This window comes from Hyphopichia burtonii, assembly GCF_001661395.1.
Source record: "Hyphopichia burtonii NRRL Y-1933 unplaced genomic scaffold HYPBUscaffold_3, whole genome shotgun sequence".
Taxonomy (NCBI): Eukaryota; Fungi; Ascomycota; class Pichiomycetes; order Serinales; family Debaryomycetaceae; genus Hyphopichia; species Hyphopichia burtonii.
This window is the reverse complement of record NW_017963730.1, coordinates 1,647,611-1,665,981: the sequence shown is the minus strand read 5'-3', so window position 1 is coordinate 1,665,981 and position 18,371 is coordinate 1,647,611. Positions and strand designations below refer to the sequence as shown.

At 34.7% G+C, this 18,371-nt stretch overlaps 5 protein-coding genes across 6 annotated transcripts; 1 reads left to right on the top strand and 4 right to left on the bottom strand.

Moving 5' to 3' along the window:
* Window positions 1-213: 213 nt before the first annotated feature.
* On the top strand, window positions 214-8,436 carry FMP27 (Fmp27p; the record flags this gene model as incomplete). Its single annotated transcript, XM_020223539.1, has 1 exon — window positions 214-8,436. The coding sequence occupies one exon, from the start codon at window positions 214-216 to the stop codon at window positions 8,434-8,436; it is 8,223 nt and encodes a 2,740-aa protein (XP_020077285.1).
* Window positions 8,437-8,557: 121 nt separating this feature from the next.
* MED19 (Med19p) lies at window positions 8,558-9,332 on the bottom strand. Its single transcript, XM_020219681.1, has 2 exons — window positions 9,210-9,332; window positions 8,558-9,147 (listed from the first exon to the last, which is right to left on the bottom strand). Exons 1-2 carry the CDS (start codon window positions 9,301-9,303, stop codon window positions 8,690-8,692), a joined length of 552 nt encoding a protein of 183 aa, XP_020077284.1. The 5' UTR covers window positions 9,304-9,332; the 3' UTR covers window positions 8,558-8,689.
* Window positions 9,333-9,521: 189 nt separating this feature from the next.
* Window positions 9,522-13,540, bottom strand: HYPBUDRAFT_152805 (uncharacterized protein). 2 transcript variants are annotated; one of them, XM_020221210.1, is made up of 2 exons: window positions 11,739-13,540; window positions 9,522-11,043 (listed from the first exon to the last, which is right to left on the bottom strand). In XM_020221210.1, exons 1-2 carry the CDS (start codon window positions 13,401-13,403, stop codon window positions 9,775-9,777), a joined length of 2,934 nt encoding a protein of 977 aa, XP_020077283.1. In that variant the 5' UTR covers window positions 13,404-13,540; the 3' UTR covers window positions 9,522-9,774. The 2 variants fall into 2 exon arrangements, with proteins under 2 accessions (XP_020077283.1, XP_020077282.1); XM_020221209.1 differs by lacking the exon at window positions 9,522-11,043 and having other exon boundaries at window positions 11,693-13,540.
* A 261-nt stretch (window positions 13,541-13,801) lies between these two features.
* ANB1 (translation elongation factor eIF-5A) lies at window positions 13,802-14,599 on the bottom strand. Its single transcript, XM_020221208.1, has one exon. It carries the CDS (start codon window positions 14,303-14,305, stop codon window positions 13,895-13,897), a length of 411 nt encoding a protein of 136 aa, XP_020077281.1. The 5' UTR covers window positions 14,306-14,599; the 3' UTR covers window positions 13,802-13,894.
* Window positions 14,600-15,279: 680 nt separating this feature from the next.
* HYPBUDRAFT_152803 (uncharacterized protein) lies at window positions 15,280-16,931 on the bottom strand. Its single transcript, XM_020221207.1, has one exon. The coding sequence runs from the start codon at window positions 16,600-16,602 to the stop codon at window positions 15,331-15,333; it is 1,272 nt and encodes a 423-aa protein (XP_020077280.1). The 5' UTR covers window positions 16,603-16,931; the 3' UTR covers window positions 15,280-15,330.
* Between the last annotated feature and the right edge of the window lie 1,440 nt (window positions 16,932-18,371).

Below are 18,371 nucleotides of genomic sequence, written 5' to 3'. Positions count from 1 at the left end.
AATCAACATAAATTAAACAATCCAAGCGATACATAATCCACTCGCTTCTATTTAACGTCTTATCTATTCGCATTTAATTGAAAAACAAGAGGAACATCTAGATAATTTACCCCGGTTGCTATCTAATACTCTAGCATTAATTGCACTATTTACATTAACATTGTGGGCTAGGAACCTAGAGGATAAGAAGATAAAAAAGGCAAGCGACTCATCATGCTAATGAAAATCGTTTATTACGGATTGGGTTTAATTGCATGCTGGTGGTTTTCATGGTACTTTATTGCATTGATTACTGGTTTCCATTTATGCTCAATTTCAATCAATAATGGGGTCCTGTTCAATGGATTATCATTTTGTTCTTCTAAGATTGTCATAAACTTGAAGTCCCTTCGTTTCAGATTATGGGGGAACACTCGAATGATTATCTTGGATGATCTTAATATAACGTTGTTGAATGATGACGATACCATTAATAAAAAACATGGGAAGTCGAAGTTGAAAAATAAGCCAAAAAATAGAAAACCAACTGAGTTATCAGAACTAGAAGATTTAAATTCGACTAAAATTTCAGTCTTACCAGCTAATAGACTTGCCAAAGTTTTACTGAGATTCATTCTTAAACATATTCCTAAAATTGATATTGAAATAAGAAATACTTCAATAACAAGCTCTGCTAAGTTCAAAACTAGAATTGATTATGCTAAATTTACTATCCTGTCAAGGTATAGTAAAAGACATGATGATGTAATTAAATTTTACTCAAACATTGTAACAACAAATGTTCAAATTCGTAATACTGCTACCGTCATGGAGCATTTACCTCCTTCTTCTTTAGGGACTTTTAGATTCCAATTAAATTACTCCATTCATATGTTTCATGGTGATTTACAAAATATCCAATTGAAAATATTCACTAGTGATGTTAAAGTATCAGTTTTCAATACCTTTAAGTATCTAATCAAAAAATTAAGTAAAGAAAATGATGGGTTGGGGTTACAACAAGATCAGGATGCGGCCACAGATGAAGATGAAGATGATATAGATCTTGATAATTTCAACTTTCCAAGAAGTGATAGTTTCCGCTATGATATACCGGCTGAATCGTCAAAAAGTCCACCATCAACATCAGAATCTTTGAAAGAAAATAATGATTCTAAATTTCAAAAACGTCTAAACAGAATTGTTAAACTTCATAATAAAATTTATTCAGCCATAAATGAAATTTCAATTCATGTTGAAAATACTTCATTTTTAGAAATCCCTTTTGCAACGACCGAAGATAATCAAACTTTTACAGAATATTTTAAACAATCACATCCTAGAACTTCAGTCTCCTTAAACATAAAATCAATGTCTGTAAATTTACAAAAATTATATGAGGGTTCGGCTGGGTTTGAAGTCTTATTTGATCCAAAAGTTGATAAACCTTTCCATGCTACAACTTCATTTCAATTATTGAAACTTGATTATTCAAAATTAGTCTACGATGAGATCAAAAAAACACACTTTGCCGAATCTGATGAAGTTCTCAATATCCCTAACTACAGTTTCACTTTCAAAAGTAATATCATGGATAACTTGGCAAATGGTTACGGTTTTAAAAACTGTATGGTTGAATTTTTCTCATCCGCAAGTAGTCCAATTTTAGATGTTGACACTGCTCAATTATCTTCTCTTCTTTATAATCTTATTTTACTTAAAAAGTTTTTGAAACTAAATGACTTGAAAAGGGAAAATAGAAAATTAGCTAGAAGATTGGAAAAAATCGATCTCAATGATAACGATGAAAGCTACCTTGCTTATTCTCATACTGGAGCAGATAGCCACAACCAATCTGTTTTTAACAATCAACAAAAGGAAATCAAACAAGAGCAACGCAATTTATTACTGAATAACTATAATGAATCAGATACTAGTTATAGCTCTCAAGATGCTGACGACATGGACGAAACGAAAATTGAGTTGGACTACGAGAACAGTTCTCCGAATAAGAAAAACTATGAAGCCGGTAGCTCTGTCAATGGCTCGTCTGCCAAAAGCTCTCCCCTTAAAAACAAATTCTTCAAGCTTCTTAATGATTACTACCCACGTCTAGATGTTAAGCTAATTATTGAACAACCAAGACTTATCATTAGAAATAATGATAAGCTACATGAACGTATTCAAATATTGAATTTTTCTTATTCCTTACTTAATGTTCACGTTATGACCACTGCTGCCAGAGATTATGATGCTAAATGCCATATATTGCATCCATGTACAACTTATCATGAAAAAAGTGATATAGAGTCAGCTAATTATACAAATGAGATCATCAAAAAGGAAATCCTAAGCCTTAGATCTGCCCATTTTCAATTTGATATTTTAAAAAATTTAAGAGTTAAATCCTTAATTGACATCGATGAACTTATGGTGGATTTGGGTGAGCTAGATGTTCTTGTCGGAATAAACAGACTCTTTATGGATGTTACTACAATGACCGACCGTGATATGAATACTGGTCTTATAAATTTGTTCTTGAATTCAGAAATAATCAAACAAAGAAGTGTGTATCCTTTGTTCCATCCTATGTTGGCCTCGCCTGGTCTATTGTCTTCGCCAGCATCGGAAGCCGATCTTAAAGGTGCATCATTGGAATCAAAATTATTCAAGGTTTTACCTCATTGGTTGGTAGAAGCTGAACTCAGGGTCTCTCATTCGCATGTTCATATAGGTTCGAGGTCCGTTCTTATCGGCAAAGACTATATATCACAAGTTTTTGGAAATGGATTTGATAAGGATTTCGGCTCTTCAAATCATAACCTTAGGGCAGTCAAATTCACCTTTGATGATTTCAAAGCAAAAATAAAAAACGACACTAGAAAACTGTCTTTGGATATCCCTTCGTCCACTGCCCATTCCTCAACTGACAGCCTAATACCACCTTCAATGGCTACTTCGCAGGATACTCTTACGTCTAATTTATTATCAGAAAATAATTCTGATATACTATTCTGGGCATTCAATATTGAAGTTAATAAAATCAATAGTTCAGTACGAAATGATTTAGTCACTGAAAAATTTGAGAATTTCCTTAGCGTTCCAAATTTCAACATAGAAGTTGGGGCGGTGATTCAGAACTCCCAAAAGAAACTAAGGATAGATGGTAATGTCGGTGAATTAAGAGGGTCCTACGATCGCTATAAACTTATGACGATAATTGGTTCTATATACCTCATCAAAGAAATCTTTATCAATCCATTTAAGTCAATCACAAGGAAGTTCAAGAATGATATGAAACGGTTTTCGAGTCAAAGGACTATCTCTAATCGCCATTTACAACCTAAAAAGTTGAAAGACTTTCTACATGGGGAAGTAAAAGTAGTTAAATCGGATTTAATACTCCACTTGAGTGATGATTTCAAAATCAAGTTACAATTATTCAACCTCATCAACATCTTTTCTCATGGTGTTCTCAGGGTAGATAATAGTTTTGCAAGGATTCTTGCTGATTCGCCCACCATTGAAGGATATTGGAGTCGTTTGGCTTGTATTGATGGCTTAAAAATTGATGTTAATGACCCTGATTTGAGTCACAAGATAGCCGTTGATTCAGAATCAATAAGATTGATACAGCCTCATTCCTTCGTTGTTCATCAATTGTTTGATAACTTGTCCATTTCCATTAAGACCATGAAACATTTAGTGCATGCTATGAAGGGCAATAATGAACTGAAAGTGAACGTCGTCAAGCCTAAGGAATCGAAAACTGTCAAAGTACCTAAAATGAAAATCACATCTAATAGGCTTTCCTTTTGCATGGAAGATGATCCATTTGAATCTGAATTAAGTGTGATTTACCAATTGGGTATCGTTGAACAGCGTAAACGTTTAGAACAAATTTCTCTCTTCGAAGAAAGAGCAGCTAATGAATTGAATGAGCATAATGAAGTAGATCTTGAAGATAAGTATGAAACATTGCTTAAAACCTTTTCTACTCAGTGGGTCAGAAAAATAAGACTGTACAAGGATAGGCTCAATGATGAAATTGTTTCTAATAGAAAGTTTTTATTTGGAAATGAAGCCAGTTTAGCAAGAAACGAAAATACCAAGATAGTCGCTTACATGAGCCAAGCTCCTTTGCTATCAGTAATAATGGATGGCTTTGACCTTGATTTACAAACAACCAAGTTTGACCTTCGCGATCTACCCCAATTTATCCATGATATGGGTCAAGGTGTTCCAAAGAGTACCAAATACTCTTTGATGTTTCCTTCATATATCCAACTCACCTTGACAGAACTAAGAATGCATCTTCGAGATTACCCGTTACCCTTACTCCATCTACCTCCTGATTCTCACGAAAAAGCACTCAATTTAGAAGGTCATCTTGTTATTTCTGAAGCCTTAATCAAAAAGGCTGAACACTTAAGAAAGCTTTATATCCCGTTAACAAAACACATGAAAAACATCGAAAAGGATAAGCATTATTCTTTGACCATTGAGAAGTCCTTATCTACAGTGAAGTTGTATACTGATATTCAAGTAAAATTTGGTTCAAAGCTACCCTCCCGGTTTGTGTGGGGCCAATCTTATCAGTTTGGAATACAGCAGGTCATGCTAAATTTCGATCAGTTTTCCAAACCTCCAGTTGACCCCTCGATGAAATTGGGATTCTGGGATAAATTGAGACTTATCATGCATGGTAAATTCAAGATAATCACCGGTCCTTCTAATGGCCTTGAGGTTGCGTTTAAGGGCTCTCGTGATCCTTATGACTTGTTTGATTCTTCGTCTGGTTTTGTATTGGCTTTCAGTGATAATGTGGAATGGAAGGTGAATGAAAACGATGACTCTCGCCTGTTTTTCGATATTAAATCAGACAAAATCTCATGGTACATTCCAAATTACCTCATCTCTCCTCTTCTTTCTTGGACCCGTGAGAGCTCGAAATTTGTCTATTTGCCTAATACTAAGAGGTTCATTTCTTCTTGTTTCGCATACTACTTGGACGATACGTCTAGTGACTCCATAGATCCCTTCGAGGTGCAGTCAGACTTGGTTGAAAAACAAGTTCTTAATTTACACGGAGGTGTTAACTTCAAGGTTGGTTTTATTTTGCAGAGGTCAGTATCACCAGACTCAGACGAAGTAACTGACGAATGCAAACCTCATTATGAGATCAACTTATACAATCCTGATTTTACAGGAAAAGATCATGATTCTTATGCTGGGTTCCGAAGTGATAAGCTTCATATGGCCATTTCCCTTTCTGCTAATACAGAAAGTAGTTATAATGCTATCCATTTAAGTCCTGGTGTTTTTAAACAGTTCTTTTCTTGGTGGAAATTATTCTCTGGTAACATGATGTTGCCAATAAGAAGGGGCGTGATGTTTGGTGAATTGAAAAAATCCATGAAGTTTTCCCAACATTTATTCACAAATAAGTTCCAATTTCGATTCAAGTCATTATTCATTTCTCATCTTTATCGAGATGAAACTATAGATTCCGAACAGGACAGTATAGAATGTGTTGGTGTAAGAGCTAAAATGGATGACTTCATTGTTGATCTTCACCAAAGAAAGGAACCAAGGATTGAAGTCCATGAAGGGTTATCTAGAAATAAGAAAATTATGAAGATGAACTTTAATATTGGTGAAGTACACCTATCTGGAATTGATTTGAGATTGATGCATGCTGTTTTCGACCAGGATATTTATTCTGTGAAGAAAGCTAAAAATGAAAGCAATTCCCACTACAATAATTTCGACAATGATGATCAATGGTTTGACATACTTGACTATGAAGAAGCATATCTTCCATCCTTAAACTCAAACCCAAGAAAGGTAGATATTTATCCTTTAATGTATTCAAAGAGATTTTCTTACTTGAGAGATACTGAAACGAATAAGTCCGAACAGACGAACACTCAATTGGGATCTGAGTCCACCCATGATTGTCTTTTAAAATCAACAGATGTTTATACCCCTCAGATTGAGTTGTTCAATGATCGAATTGAACAGTTGAGGGAGCAGATCAAGGAGAACAGGACCAAGAATTACTCCAACAAGAATTTAAACAACCGAATAGCTTCTTTAAAAGGAGATATTGACGAATGCAGACATCAAAAAAGAAGATTTATCAATAGGTCTGACGCTCACACTGACACTTCAAACGCCGAGAGCAAAGAAAATTTCCACAATAAGTTTGTATTGATTAGTATGTTCCTCAAATGGAATGTCAATAATAGAAACTTTCTATTGAAATATATTCACTTTGTTCAGTTGAAAAGTTCTTTCAAAAAGTATCTATCTTATGAATCAATAAGTACCTTAGAAGAACTCATTCATAGAAATGAAAACAGATTTACTAGTGACGAACTCAGTGCAATAACTAGTGGCTTTAATAAGATTAAACTGAATTCTTCAACTAAGGAATCCACTAAAACAAAGGAAACATCGAAAGATAGATTCAATGGTTTTGATGAAATAATCAGAAGAGTCAAGGATAACGAAAAAATTAATGAAGATTTTATGATAGAAATAATTTCTCCCCAAATTCAACTTCAAAGTGAAGATGCACCTGATTCTGTTGTATTGATCGCAGCACCTGGAATTGATGCTAAAATTATATCAGTTGTTGATAAAAAAACGAATTCATTGGTTATTAATGGTCAAGAACTAGAAAAGAGGTATGGTTTTATGTTGAAAGATGCAAATATATTTGTTATCGAGAAAAATGATACCAAGCATTCCAATAATTTGATTTTGAATAAATCTTCTTATGGTACAAAGACTAATTGGCCACCGTGGTTAGGTATTGAAATTTGTAAGAATGGTGTTTTAGCTGGTAAAGACAAACTTTTGGTTGAGAAATCCTCCTTGATGGTAACTTACGATCAGATCAAGCCAATGGCAAGTAAATTGTCTCAAATAGAGGAAGGGGGTTCCAATGATCAAGACTCAGAAGAAAAACAAGAGCCAGAACCTCCTCAGTCTGAAGGCATCTCCAATAGGCTTCGGGTGGATATGCCAAATTTTATCATTTCATCTACATCAAAACAATACTTTACTTTGTACATCATTGTGACTAGCTTACTTTTTTATTCTGAACCTATGAGTAAATCTTTAAGTGAAAAATTAGAAAAATTGAAATTTTCGATTGATTTTCAAGACTTAAGGGCTTTACATGCAAATTTGAGCTCGTCTCACAAATACTATCAATTGATGAATATTTTGTCAAATAACTATAACTTTAGACAAAGCATGCTCGATAACGAAAGTCTAAATGACTACTTGATGTTGAACATCGAAAGGGGAAATGTTGTCACTGATATCTATTTAATGATGCAATCTATTTTGAATGGTGATATCTATCAGGCGGGTAATGGTGCTCAACCGAAGGCAGAATGGATTTTGAAAGCTGATCAAATCATCTTGCACATGCTTGAAGATGACAGGACTCCTATTTTAGATATAGCAATTGCTCACGGTCGTTACACAAGAACAATAAAGGAAGACAATTCCAACGACAATAAATTACAAATTGAGATGATGCAAGGATTCAATTTATTACCTAATGCACATTATCAAGGATTTTTGGAACCTTTAGAAGCACCCAAATTCGAAAGCAATGAGCAAAACCTAATCAATGTTGATTGGAGTATGAAGAGATCCATCGGTGGAATCAAAATAATGGAAAATTTTCAAGTTAATTCGCAGCCGTTAAATATCAAGATTGATGAAATAACTGGTGAAAAATTAATGAACTTTATATTTAGAACTGAATTGGAATCAATCAATGAAAGTCCATTATTGAATAAACTGAAAGACATTGAGACTCAATCCGATGATTCAGTTGGTGAATCTGATTACGATGATTCATCTGCCGGTGATACTCAATCCCAAGGATTCGTTGAACAACTTGATGGAACCAATAAAAATGTCAAATTTGACGAAAACGCTTCTCATACCAACCCTCGGAAAAAATCCAATAGGGACGTTAGCAAAATGTCGAATCATGCATTGTCCATTTCTGGCAGTAGTGATTCTCAAGGAGTGATTGATAATGATATTGAGGAAATGATTCATAGATCGAAGAGCTATTTGAGTATAGTTTCGCTCAAGGCCAATCCGTTTTTGCTTCTGCTTTCTATTAAATGTAATAAGGGTTATCGTCGTGCATTAAATGTTGAAAATTTAAAGATCAAACTACCTGAATTATCAATTGAAAACGAAATTTTATCAGTTTTGGAAGTGACAATGATGATGAAAAAATTAATCATCAAAACTTTATTAAGTCACACTGGTAGATTATTAAGGAACAAGATGAGTGTTAAAAGAAGACTGGGTAAGAATTTTATAAACAAGCCCTTAAAACCAGTTAAGAAATACGTTAAGTTTACCCAAGTATCTGAACTTGCCGAAGAAGGGCTGACAGTTATGTCCGAGCCTTAGCAAATGCCATTGTAAATTACTTTAATTATAATTTCAATTCTCGTTTATGTATTACTACACTAGTTTAGAATTAATATATTAATTTATTAAATAATTTTTTTATTTTTAAGTTTGTAATTAAGATAATAATAACAAGAATGGAAAGTTGAAATAAGATACAAGAGTTGAAAGCCTATAATTCTTGGTGAATTAGAAGATGTCATGAGGTCATTAGGATAAAAACATTGTTTCGTACATGTTTGCAAACGGTATGCTATATATGCTGTCTTTTAACGTCACCACCGTTGGCTTGAACCTTCTTTTTACGTTTCGACTTCTTACCACCATATTCGTCATTTTCACTCATATCATCAGTTCTCATCAATGTTTGCTGGTCATTAATTGCCAAATCTGCAGTATTAAAACCAGGTATACCCTTAATTGGCGTTTTATCAAACTTCAACGCCTGCGCCAACAACTGAGGGTCAATTTCTTTAATCATATCAGGGGCTTGAGCTACCATTGGGTCTAGAAGAGAAGCTGGGAGCTCTTTTGTTGGTGGAATTTGGTGCTTCCCGGGTAAATCTTGAATATGATTTTTATATGATTTTCTTAGTTTGACACCTTTAGAACCATCTGGATTGGTTCTTGCTAAAGAGCGTGTAATTGATTCAAGACCGTACAATGCCATTAGGTTATCTAGTGGTGAAGGGACCGATATTTCATATTTATCTAGAATGATTGGTTAGTATAAAGCTTGACCTGGTTTCAAAGTTTTGCGATTCTCAACGTACTTTTTTCCTCTATAAGATAGAAATTAACTGCCTTTTGACCATCACTGACGTCTCCCTGGCCAGTCGCCCCATGATCTTGCATCTCCTCAGTCATTGTGAAAAGGAGCCTTTCGAGTTAACGAATAAATCGATTAGTATAGAATTAGAACTTTTATAGTTCAGTTTACTTTTTTCTTTAGTTATTTCTCAGTTTTTCTAATCCTTCTGTCGTTTTTTTTTCCCTCCCGATTAAACGTTAAGCTGTTTGTCAGTTTTCGCAATCTTTCTATTCTACAACTTATCCTATTACAACCATTAATAAAATACATATTTATTGCTATCTTTTTTTTTTCTTTTCTACCTTTTTGTTAAGAGTACATGCAGTTTGTCATAGTGCTTAAGAATACACATTAAGAGAAGAGAAAAAATTATAGGAAAAACAAGTAAAACGAAACGAAAAATTGGTGCAAAAATAGGGAATGTCTAGGATCTATATAAACATCAAGGGAGGTCGTTGGTTGTTGTGGATGAAATAATGCGGTAATGGCAAGAAGACGGTGAATGAAGATGAGGTAAGTCAGCGAGATTATTTACCAACAACTTCCCAACCGTCATCAGTCTTGGATTCTTCTTGAACAGACAATTTAGAGGTAGCTTCTTCTAAACCAGTTTCTTGTTTTGGAGCTTCTGGTTTGGTTACTTCTGGTTTTGATTCTTCTTCGTCAGAGTCACCTTCAACAGCTAAGACATCATATAAAGATTTTTGAGGGCCCTGAGGTTTTTCAGCTTCTTTATCTTGTTTACCCTTTTTATTGTTGGCAGTTCTATTTGATTTTTGACGTGGTTCCAAAGCTTGACCCCTTGTCCAGTCAATATCATCTTTCTTTTCGGTTCTGTTACTTCTTTCTCTTGGAGGTAATTTTGTAGTTGTTGATCTAGCTGAACCCCAATCGAATTCAGGTTCTTCTTTTCTTGGTCTTCTTTCTGGTCTATCACCACCTCTATTACTTCTTTCTCTTGGTGGTAAGTTTGTGGTTGTTGATCTAGCTGAACCCCAATCAAATTCAGGTTCTTCTTTTCTTGGAGGTCTGTCTGAGTTTTCTCGTCTATTACTTCTTTCTCTTGGAGGTAAGGTTGAAGCAGTATTTCTAGCTGAACCCCAATCTAAGTCTGGTTCTTCTCTTCTGGGTCTACCTTCACCTCTATTACTTCTTTGTCTTGGTGCAATACCAGAACCTCTTGCTGAACCCCAATCTAATTCAGCTTCTTCTCTTTGAGATCTTTCACCACGGGCTGGAATACCAGAACCTCTAACTGAGGTCCAATCCATATCGAAAACATCTTGTTTTTGAGGAGCAGCAACATTAACAAAAATTTTTCTACCATTAAATTCAGATAAAGTTAATTTTAAAGCATCTTCTAAAAGTTCTCTTTCTTGGAATGTGATGAAAGCAAAACCTTTGGCTCTACCGGTAGACATATCAGTAGGAACTTTAGCATCGGTAACAGTACCTGGAGCAACTAACTTATCTTCAAAATATCTAATTAAAGAACCTTCAGAGATATCATATGGTAAATTATTAACTCTAGCTCTGTATGGAGGAGCATCAGGAATTGGATATTCTTCTCTTCTACGTTCAAATCCAGAATCTTCGTTTCTTTCTCTTGAAGCAAAAGAACCAGCAGCAGATGGAACACCAACAGAGGAGTTGACTTGGACACCAATAGAAGACATATCAACATCTTCATCGGCCCAAGAACCACCACCACCGAATTGTTCATCAGCTAAGAATGAACCTAAATCCATTTTAACACTTTTCTTTGGAGGAGCTATATCAACGTTAGTAAAAATGATCTAATACATAAGGTATGGATCTTTCTCCTAGACTATCTCTTTCCATTTCTGTGGGGTCTTTACACAAAATATTACACGTTCTGGCATCGATTTGCACCTCTTTCAATTGGCACACCCAGTAATGGATAGTCTTTTTCCAACGAGTTCTTCAAAACTTTGCAGTTATGTAATTCAGGAAAAATTTTCACTTTTAAACTAATGATCCGATCCTTATACCATGACCCACCTTCAAATAGCTGGTAGCTCTGACAAAAAAACATACCCATATTGTATAATGTTTCGTCTTCTAGTTAGGGAGCAGGAGTAGATGTAAAATCTATTAAGACGACTTCAAATATAGAGTTTATATTCAATTATTGATAGACTTCTCTTTTTTTTTTTTCCTTTCAAATTTTTTCACTTTTTTTTTCCTTCTCGTTTTTTGATTTTTGGGTTTTTTTTTGTCTTTGTTTTCGGTCCTTTTTTTTTTCGGTTTTGGTTAGTGGAGGTACGGGTGTTTTAGCCGTTCAGTATGACAGTTGCAAAACTACAACTACAAAAAAGGATAGAATACACAGGGAATAGGTATTAGCTATATACGGGCTGTGGCCGATCAAGAATTAAAGAGGATATAGAAAGAAAGAAGAAAGAAAAAAAGAAGAAAGAAATACAAGAATTGAAGGAATCAAAAGTTCATAGAATGCATATGATCATACTCGTTGTTCAACCACATTCCTTGTCTCGCCGAGATCCTGGGATTGTCTTGCGGTTGTGGTATGGTCATTTGAATTGTCTGTGTTTGGGGGTTCTGGGGTGTTCCCGTTGGCGTGTTGACTAGCATTTTCATTGGCATGTTGACTAGCATTTTCATTGGCATTTTCATTGGCATTTTCGTTAGTATTTTCATTAGTATTTTCATTAGTATTTTCATTAGTATTTTCATTAGTATTTTCATTAGTATTTTCACTTTCGGGATTCAGATCGGTATTCTCTTGGTGGTATAAAAAGAGAACGGCCCAATTGAATAGATCGAGTTTTTTAATACCCATTAATCTCCACCAAAATCTTTTGAGAAGCGAACCATATTTTTTATTGGCCACTTCGTTTGCTCTATTTTCTAAATTGAGGTGATTCAAGCTTGAATCATTAAGAATAAACCGAACTCTTTCAGAAGTTGGAATGAGCTCCTGTAGCATTGCTCTTAAAGTAGGATCATTTCTGAAAGCGTCATAATCCAAACTGAATTCATCATCAGAATCTAACTCATCGTCATTGTTTTCATTACTTGGTTGGTCGTTTGATTCATTATTTTGCTGATTATTTGGTTCATTATTTTGTTGATTTGTTTGATTATTTTCACTTTTATAGAAATAATCACGTTTACACATAGGACAACAAGCTCTTCTTTTAATTAACCAAGGATCTAAACAATCAGCATGGAAAACGTGACCACAAAGTAAACCACGTACTGTATCTTCATTTTCTAAAGTTTCAAGGCAAATTGCACAAGTACCAGAAGTGAAATGTAATTCATCATCTTCATCTTCATCTTCATCTTCAACTTTAGTCGTACATCCCTTGGATAAATTCACCATTTTGATCGGTAAATTATTAGAAGCATCAGCGTATAAGCTTGTATTATCATCTTCATCATCACGTAAAGCATTATCCTGAGAAGAATTAACATGATAAGTATCATCATGATTACTAGTAGAATCATTGATAGTCTTATATAATAAATTTTCTTCTTGTAAAACCCCATCACGAACGTCTTGATCTCGTTCTTTACCGCCATTTAACCAATCAAAATAACTTTTCCTGGGGAACAAGATTTCAACCTCTTGTTCTGACAATTTTTTCATTCTAGCATAGCATCCGCCTCTTCTTCTTCTTCTTCTTCTTCTGCGTCTTCTACGTCTTGCAGCAGCTGCTGCAATGGCAGCATCGGTGGTTGAAGTAGAAGTATTTGTTGTTAATTGACTAACTTGATTGAAATATAAATTATTATTAATTCTTCTCTCTAAAATTTCACCTCTTATAAAATGATGCGCTCGAATATATTCAATTTGTTCATGTAATTCATAATTTGTTGTGGAATTATTTGTTTGATTATTTGAATGATTATTCAAGTCACCATCACTTAAAAAATTAAATGGAATACTTCGATGGGTAATTGGGTAAACATGTAAGCCGTATTTAGAACGAATAAAATATCGAATAGTGAAAAAAATGAATAATAAAGCAATGAAAACCCCAACAGCTAATGCTAAAAAGAATAATACTGTTGATGGAGTATTACCAACAAATGAAGTATTGGAATAGCTTGCGTCACTAGCGTCATCATTCGATGCTCTTACGCTAAGATAAACTTGACGGTCCATCTTAAAACGTATATACCAGATACCCAGGGTCAGACTTGTTGAAATGAACTAGCTATCTATTAAGGAGTAAATTCTGCTTCAGGGGCCTATATTTTGGTCCATTTTTTTTTTTTTTTGTTAGCGATTTTGCCTTTTTTTTATTTTATTTTAGTTTTCGGTTCATTTTTTTTTATATAATTTTTTTTTTTTTTTTGTTTTTTTCATCCGAAATCTACCTATTGAAGTAACTTTACGATAGTTAACAAAACTTATTGTTTAGATATTCTATTAGATATTCTTCTAGATAAAGCTATGAATTATTTTATGGTATTAGGTAAGAGATAGCTTGCTCTTGGGAATATTTTATGTCTCCAACAATAAAAGGCCTGCAGGGAAAAAGCACTACAATATAATGAACAGTAAAAGCAGAATCTTGATAAATCAAAAATATTTATATAATAGAAACAAAAGTAATAATAAAAAAACAGCTATTTAACTACTTTTTAATCAACTTAAGATTGAGGAGCTGGTTTACAAGAAATGGCAGCTTCTTCACCCATAGCAGAGATAATGGTGACTAATAAATCTTTACCATCATCAAAACCAGATTGAATATCTTCACCCAAATCACCATCTGGAATTTTGACATCATCTTTGGTGTCACCATCAGCGGTCATTAAAGATAAAAATCCATCATCGATATCAATTAATTGATATTCTTGTCTGGAAACATTTGGAACTTCCATATTGTGGGTAGATGGGGATAAATCTTCTAATTTTTTACCAGTGAAGATATCAATGGCGACTAAATGGACTTTAGCGTGACCGTGCTTACCAGTTTTAGAGGTAGACATTTCGACAATTTTACATGGTCTGTTCTTGATAACAACGTGACCGTTCTTTCTCAAAGCAGAACATTGCATTGGGTAAGTTAAAGCGGCACCAGCATCAGCGGTTTCGAAAGTGTGCTAGAATAAGTTAGTATCAGTTCGTAAATAACAAAAAGTGTATATATATATACACTTTTTATGTGGAGATGGCAATCGAAAAAAATTTTGTTGTCGTTCGTCGATGAAAAATTCGATCCCATCAACGTACAACAAAATCTTTTCCAATCCCTGGTCCTAAAAATCAATCGATCCAAGTATACTGAGTTGGTATACACAATCTACCAGGATCACTCATGAATTCACATACATCTTCTTCAGCCATTTTAGAATATATTAATGATTAATGGAGTATTAAAAGAAAGAAAAGACTAGAAGGGAAAGAAGAGTTTTTAAGTAATTTTTTTTTTTCGCTCTTTCGCTTTTCTCAGTCTCTTCTCATGTTTTTTTTTTTTTTTTTTTTGCATTTTTTTTTGTTTTTTTGGCTCTTCGTTGACTTTTTTCATTGCACAAAGAACAAACATCCAATCATTCCCTTTGCCTCTGGTACTTACTCCCTGCGCTTCTCATTGGCGGGTTCAATTGCATCCGTTGGTGTCGTTGTTCTCTTGTTCGCTCACTGGTGAGGACGTCCTACTCAGCAGCGGTGGTCTACGACTGGCGGTCCTGCGAAGGGCAAAGGGTAATTAACAGCATGCTTTTGCGGTGGTGTGTAGGGTAAATATGAGCACGCAGAGGGGGTGTGTTTTCGTACCCGCACAATTCGGTTTGGCACACGACGACTCGCTCCCAGCGACATTCGGTGGGCGCACGCCGTTCTCTGGCTTGCCTCCCCGGTAAGGTTACCCGGCGCCCCATCTGGACTACATGTGAACGGCTACTAGTTTTTGCAACTATAAATAAACTATTTGATTAATTTAGAGGTAGAATTAAAACACTTTATACATAGCTATTAACCTGTGGAGTGAATAACAAGATTCACGGTGATACCTTTTTTGTTTTTTTTTTCTTTTTTGCTTGGTTAGAAAGTACCCTTTATGTAGTTGCACTGCAACTTTTGATTAGCCTTCAACTGATGCAGCTACTGGAACATCATTTGTATTCAGTATAGGACTTTGTTCGATTAGATTACCGTTATCTATTCTTTTTTTAGGAGTACCGTTTGTTTCAACTGCTGATATTTCCAGTTCATCAGGAGGTTGACTACTTAATCTTGAATTATTATTTTTTTGTAAATCAATATCATTTTTGGTATCCAAGGAAGAGTTATTTGATTTAACCATTTTTTCTAATTTCAAAGCATCGATTAAAGAATTCCATTTATTTAATAATTCTTCACATTTTTCATGTAATTTAAAACTATCGGGATATTCTAATTCTTCATCTTTCAAAATACATTTTAATACTTTATGAATCTTGGTTTGTTTTAATAATTCAATGTTTACTGGGAATTCAACAAGCCGATGTAGTATTAATCTAGCCACTGATAATTCGTCAATACTTGGAGGTGGGAATTGTTTTAAATTAGTTGGGGTAACCGGTTGGTTTCTTTGAATCAATGATCTTTGTAATTTGATTCGACAGAGCCATAATTGATGCTGTTTTTCTTCTTCGGTCAACAGTTTTGCACTTGATCCGGTGATGGTTTTTGATTTATTAGAAGAGGAGGAGGAGGAGGAGGATGTGGATGGCGTGGAAACACTTCTTCGGTGTCCGTTAGTACGTTTGGTCGGGGGTTCTTCTTCATGTTCACTTTTTATTCTTTTCCCGTTGGAATTGCCATTAGATGGTCTGCTAGTGATTTTTTGATTTGATTCATCTTCGTCATCGGCTTCCGATACTTTTTCCTCTCTTTTTATATTTTTCCGCTTGGGCCTTATTTTATTGACATCGGTTTCCTCCTTTACTTCTTCTGCTTCATCCTCTTCGTCTTCTTCATCTCCATCTTCGTTTTTCACTTCCTCGTCTTCTTCTTCTTCGTCTTCGTCGTCTTCGTCCTTGACTATTTCATCACCGTTATTTCTTTTATCGAGTTGATCCATGAAATCATCAAATTCCAATCCTTTGGTGGCTAATAGAGCATCGGTGACATGATTGGTACGGCCGCTTTTTGATTTTTGTTTTGATTTTTTCATATCGGGGACTTTTTCTAATTTTTTATCCAATTTTTCAATGGTTAAAGCTTCTAAATTTTTTTCGTTCATCCAATTATAATCGCCATCCGGTATGAATATTACACAGAACTCGGTTGATTTCTTTTTAACCTTCATGATACTTGATGGAATTAAATCTGGAGGCATTATAAATGACGGCCAGGCTGGGAATCCAGCCATTTTAGCCAATACAAGGTCTTTATAATTGAATTTACTTTTGGATGTTCTTTTTGGAGGCATAACGCGTTCTTCTTATATCAAATAAACATTAATACCAAGTATTATTAAGAATCCAATTGGAAATGGTAAATGAGCGGTTAATAAATGGGAACAAAGGGGGATGGTGGTAAAACTATAATTAATCACGATAGACCAGCGTAATAAAGGGGAAAGAGCCTGGGAAAAGCCAAAGAATATGACCAGTAAGGTGAAGGTGGATTGATTGATTGATTGAATGAGTGTGATACGAGAGTGGAAGAAAGAGAAGTAATGATTGAGTTGGAATTCTGAAAAGGAAAACAACAGAAAAAATCAAAAAAAATCAAAAAAAAGCACTTAAAACAAAAAAAAAAAAGCACTTAAACCAAAAAAAAAAATAAAATAAAAAAGAAAAGAACCTAAAAAAAAACACTAACAAAAACACTACAAAGCACTCAACACTACGAGAATTACAATACTAGCAGAATACAATACAAAATACAGTCCTAACAAAATACAGTCCTAACAAAATACAATCCACTGGCAAAATAGAAAACCCTAACAAAGTATAATCGTATAACAACCAATAAAGAAAATTACCAGTGAAATTGGTAGAAATACAAAGACCAATAGCAAAGTTAATAGCATCACCATCATTCCGCCTTTCTCCTACTATTTTCTTTTCTCTTCTTTTGTTCTTTTGTTATTACTGTCAACTTTGTGTGCAGGGGACATTCATACAAACAGCAATGCTTTGAACCCCATATACAGTTATGTTGCAAATTGTCTTCCAACGATCTCCAGGTCCTGGTTCCATTGGCATCTGACCGGTGGTGGTTGAACGGCTGCAATGTCCCGAAGGCCACCTCCGTACATTTATCGTCCACGGTACTTTCAATCTGGCGATGGGGGAACTGCTTGTTGCGCGGTGTCTGGGTGTTTTTAAGTGTGTGTGTGAGTGTGTGTCACGTGATGCTCATAAAATTGCAACCATTCGGTCTTACATCCATACATATACATTTGTGCATAATACGTTTTGTAGATACATTAATATGAGTAAACCCAGGGGACTAACGGGAGTGGCTGCTAGTCGTTTCTTTGTTGGAGGTGCAAGTGAAGCAGTGGCAACTAGGTATGTACTGTAACTGTATAATTAGTATACGGTATACTAATTATCCATGGTTCTGTTTATACAGGGTATATACATGGTACTGCTTATACGTGATACTGTTTATACATGGTACTGTTTATACGGCAGTGTACTATTTAGTATATGTATGTAAAACCAGTAGTGGAGCATAATGTGAAAGGATTGTTTAACTGTTTGTGACGTGGTACTGCTTTGTTTATTCTTTGTAATTTCCATGTTTTGTAGAAATTTAGCTTTTTTTTTGCATTTTCATAAAACTACAACTTTTTGTTTTATATTGTGCTGGGATTACTAGATGTCCATTAAGTGTTGTAGCTATAGTATAGGAATATGCGGGACATGGTTATGTATATGTAATATATGTATTATATGTATTATATGTAGTTATAGTCCATGTAGTTGTAGAACATGTAGTGGTATTACAGGTAGTTATGGTGTAGTTGGTTATATTCAGAGGATTAGGGTGTGGGTCACTTTTAATAAGGACAAATCCTCTAATCAACTCTCCAGCCTTATCAGCCGTATCACTTTGTAGCCTACCGTGACAGGTATGTGAATAGCCAAAAATCTCACTGACGACAAAATCACTCACTCACAAAAA

What these genes read in the sequence shown, in the direction of transcription:
- MED19 (XM_020219681.1), bottom strand. Translation starts at nt 9,303, where the DNA reads ATGACTGAGGAGATGCAAGATCATGGGGCGACTGGCCAGGGAGACGTC. An exon ending in CTATCTTATAGAGGAAAAAA is followed by an intron (nt 9,148 to 9,209) that starts GTACGTTGAGAA and finishes CAATCATTCTAG; the next exon opens with ATAAATATGAAATATCGGTC.
- HYPBUDRAFT_152805 (XM_020221210.1), bottom strand. Translation starts at nt 13,403, where the DNA reads ATGGACCGTCAAGTTTATCTTAGCGTAAGAGCATCGAATGATGACGCT. An exon ending in GGAATGTGGTTGAACAACGA is followed by an intron (nt 11,044 to 11,738) that starts GTATGATCATAT and finishes CTTATGTATTAG; the next exon opens with ATCATTTTTACTAACGTTGA.
- ANB1 (XM_020221208.1), bottom strand. Translation starts at nt 14,305, where the DNA reads ATGCAATGTTCTGCTTTGAGAAAGAACGGTCACGTTGTTATCAAGAAC.
- HYPBUDRAFT_152803 (XM_020221207.1), bottom strand. Translation starts at nt 16,602, where the DNA reads ATGGCTGGATTCCCAGCCTGGCCGTCATTTATAATGCCTCCAGATTTA.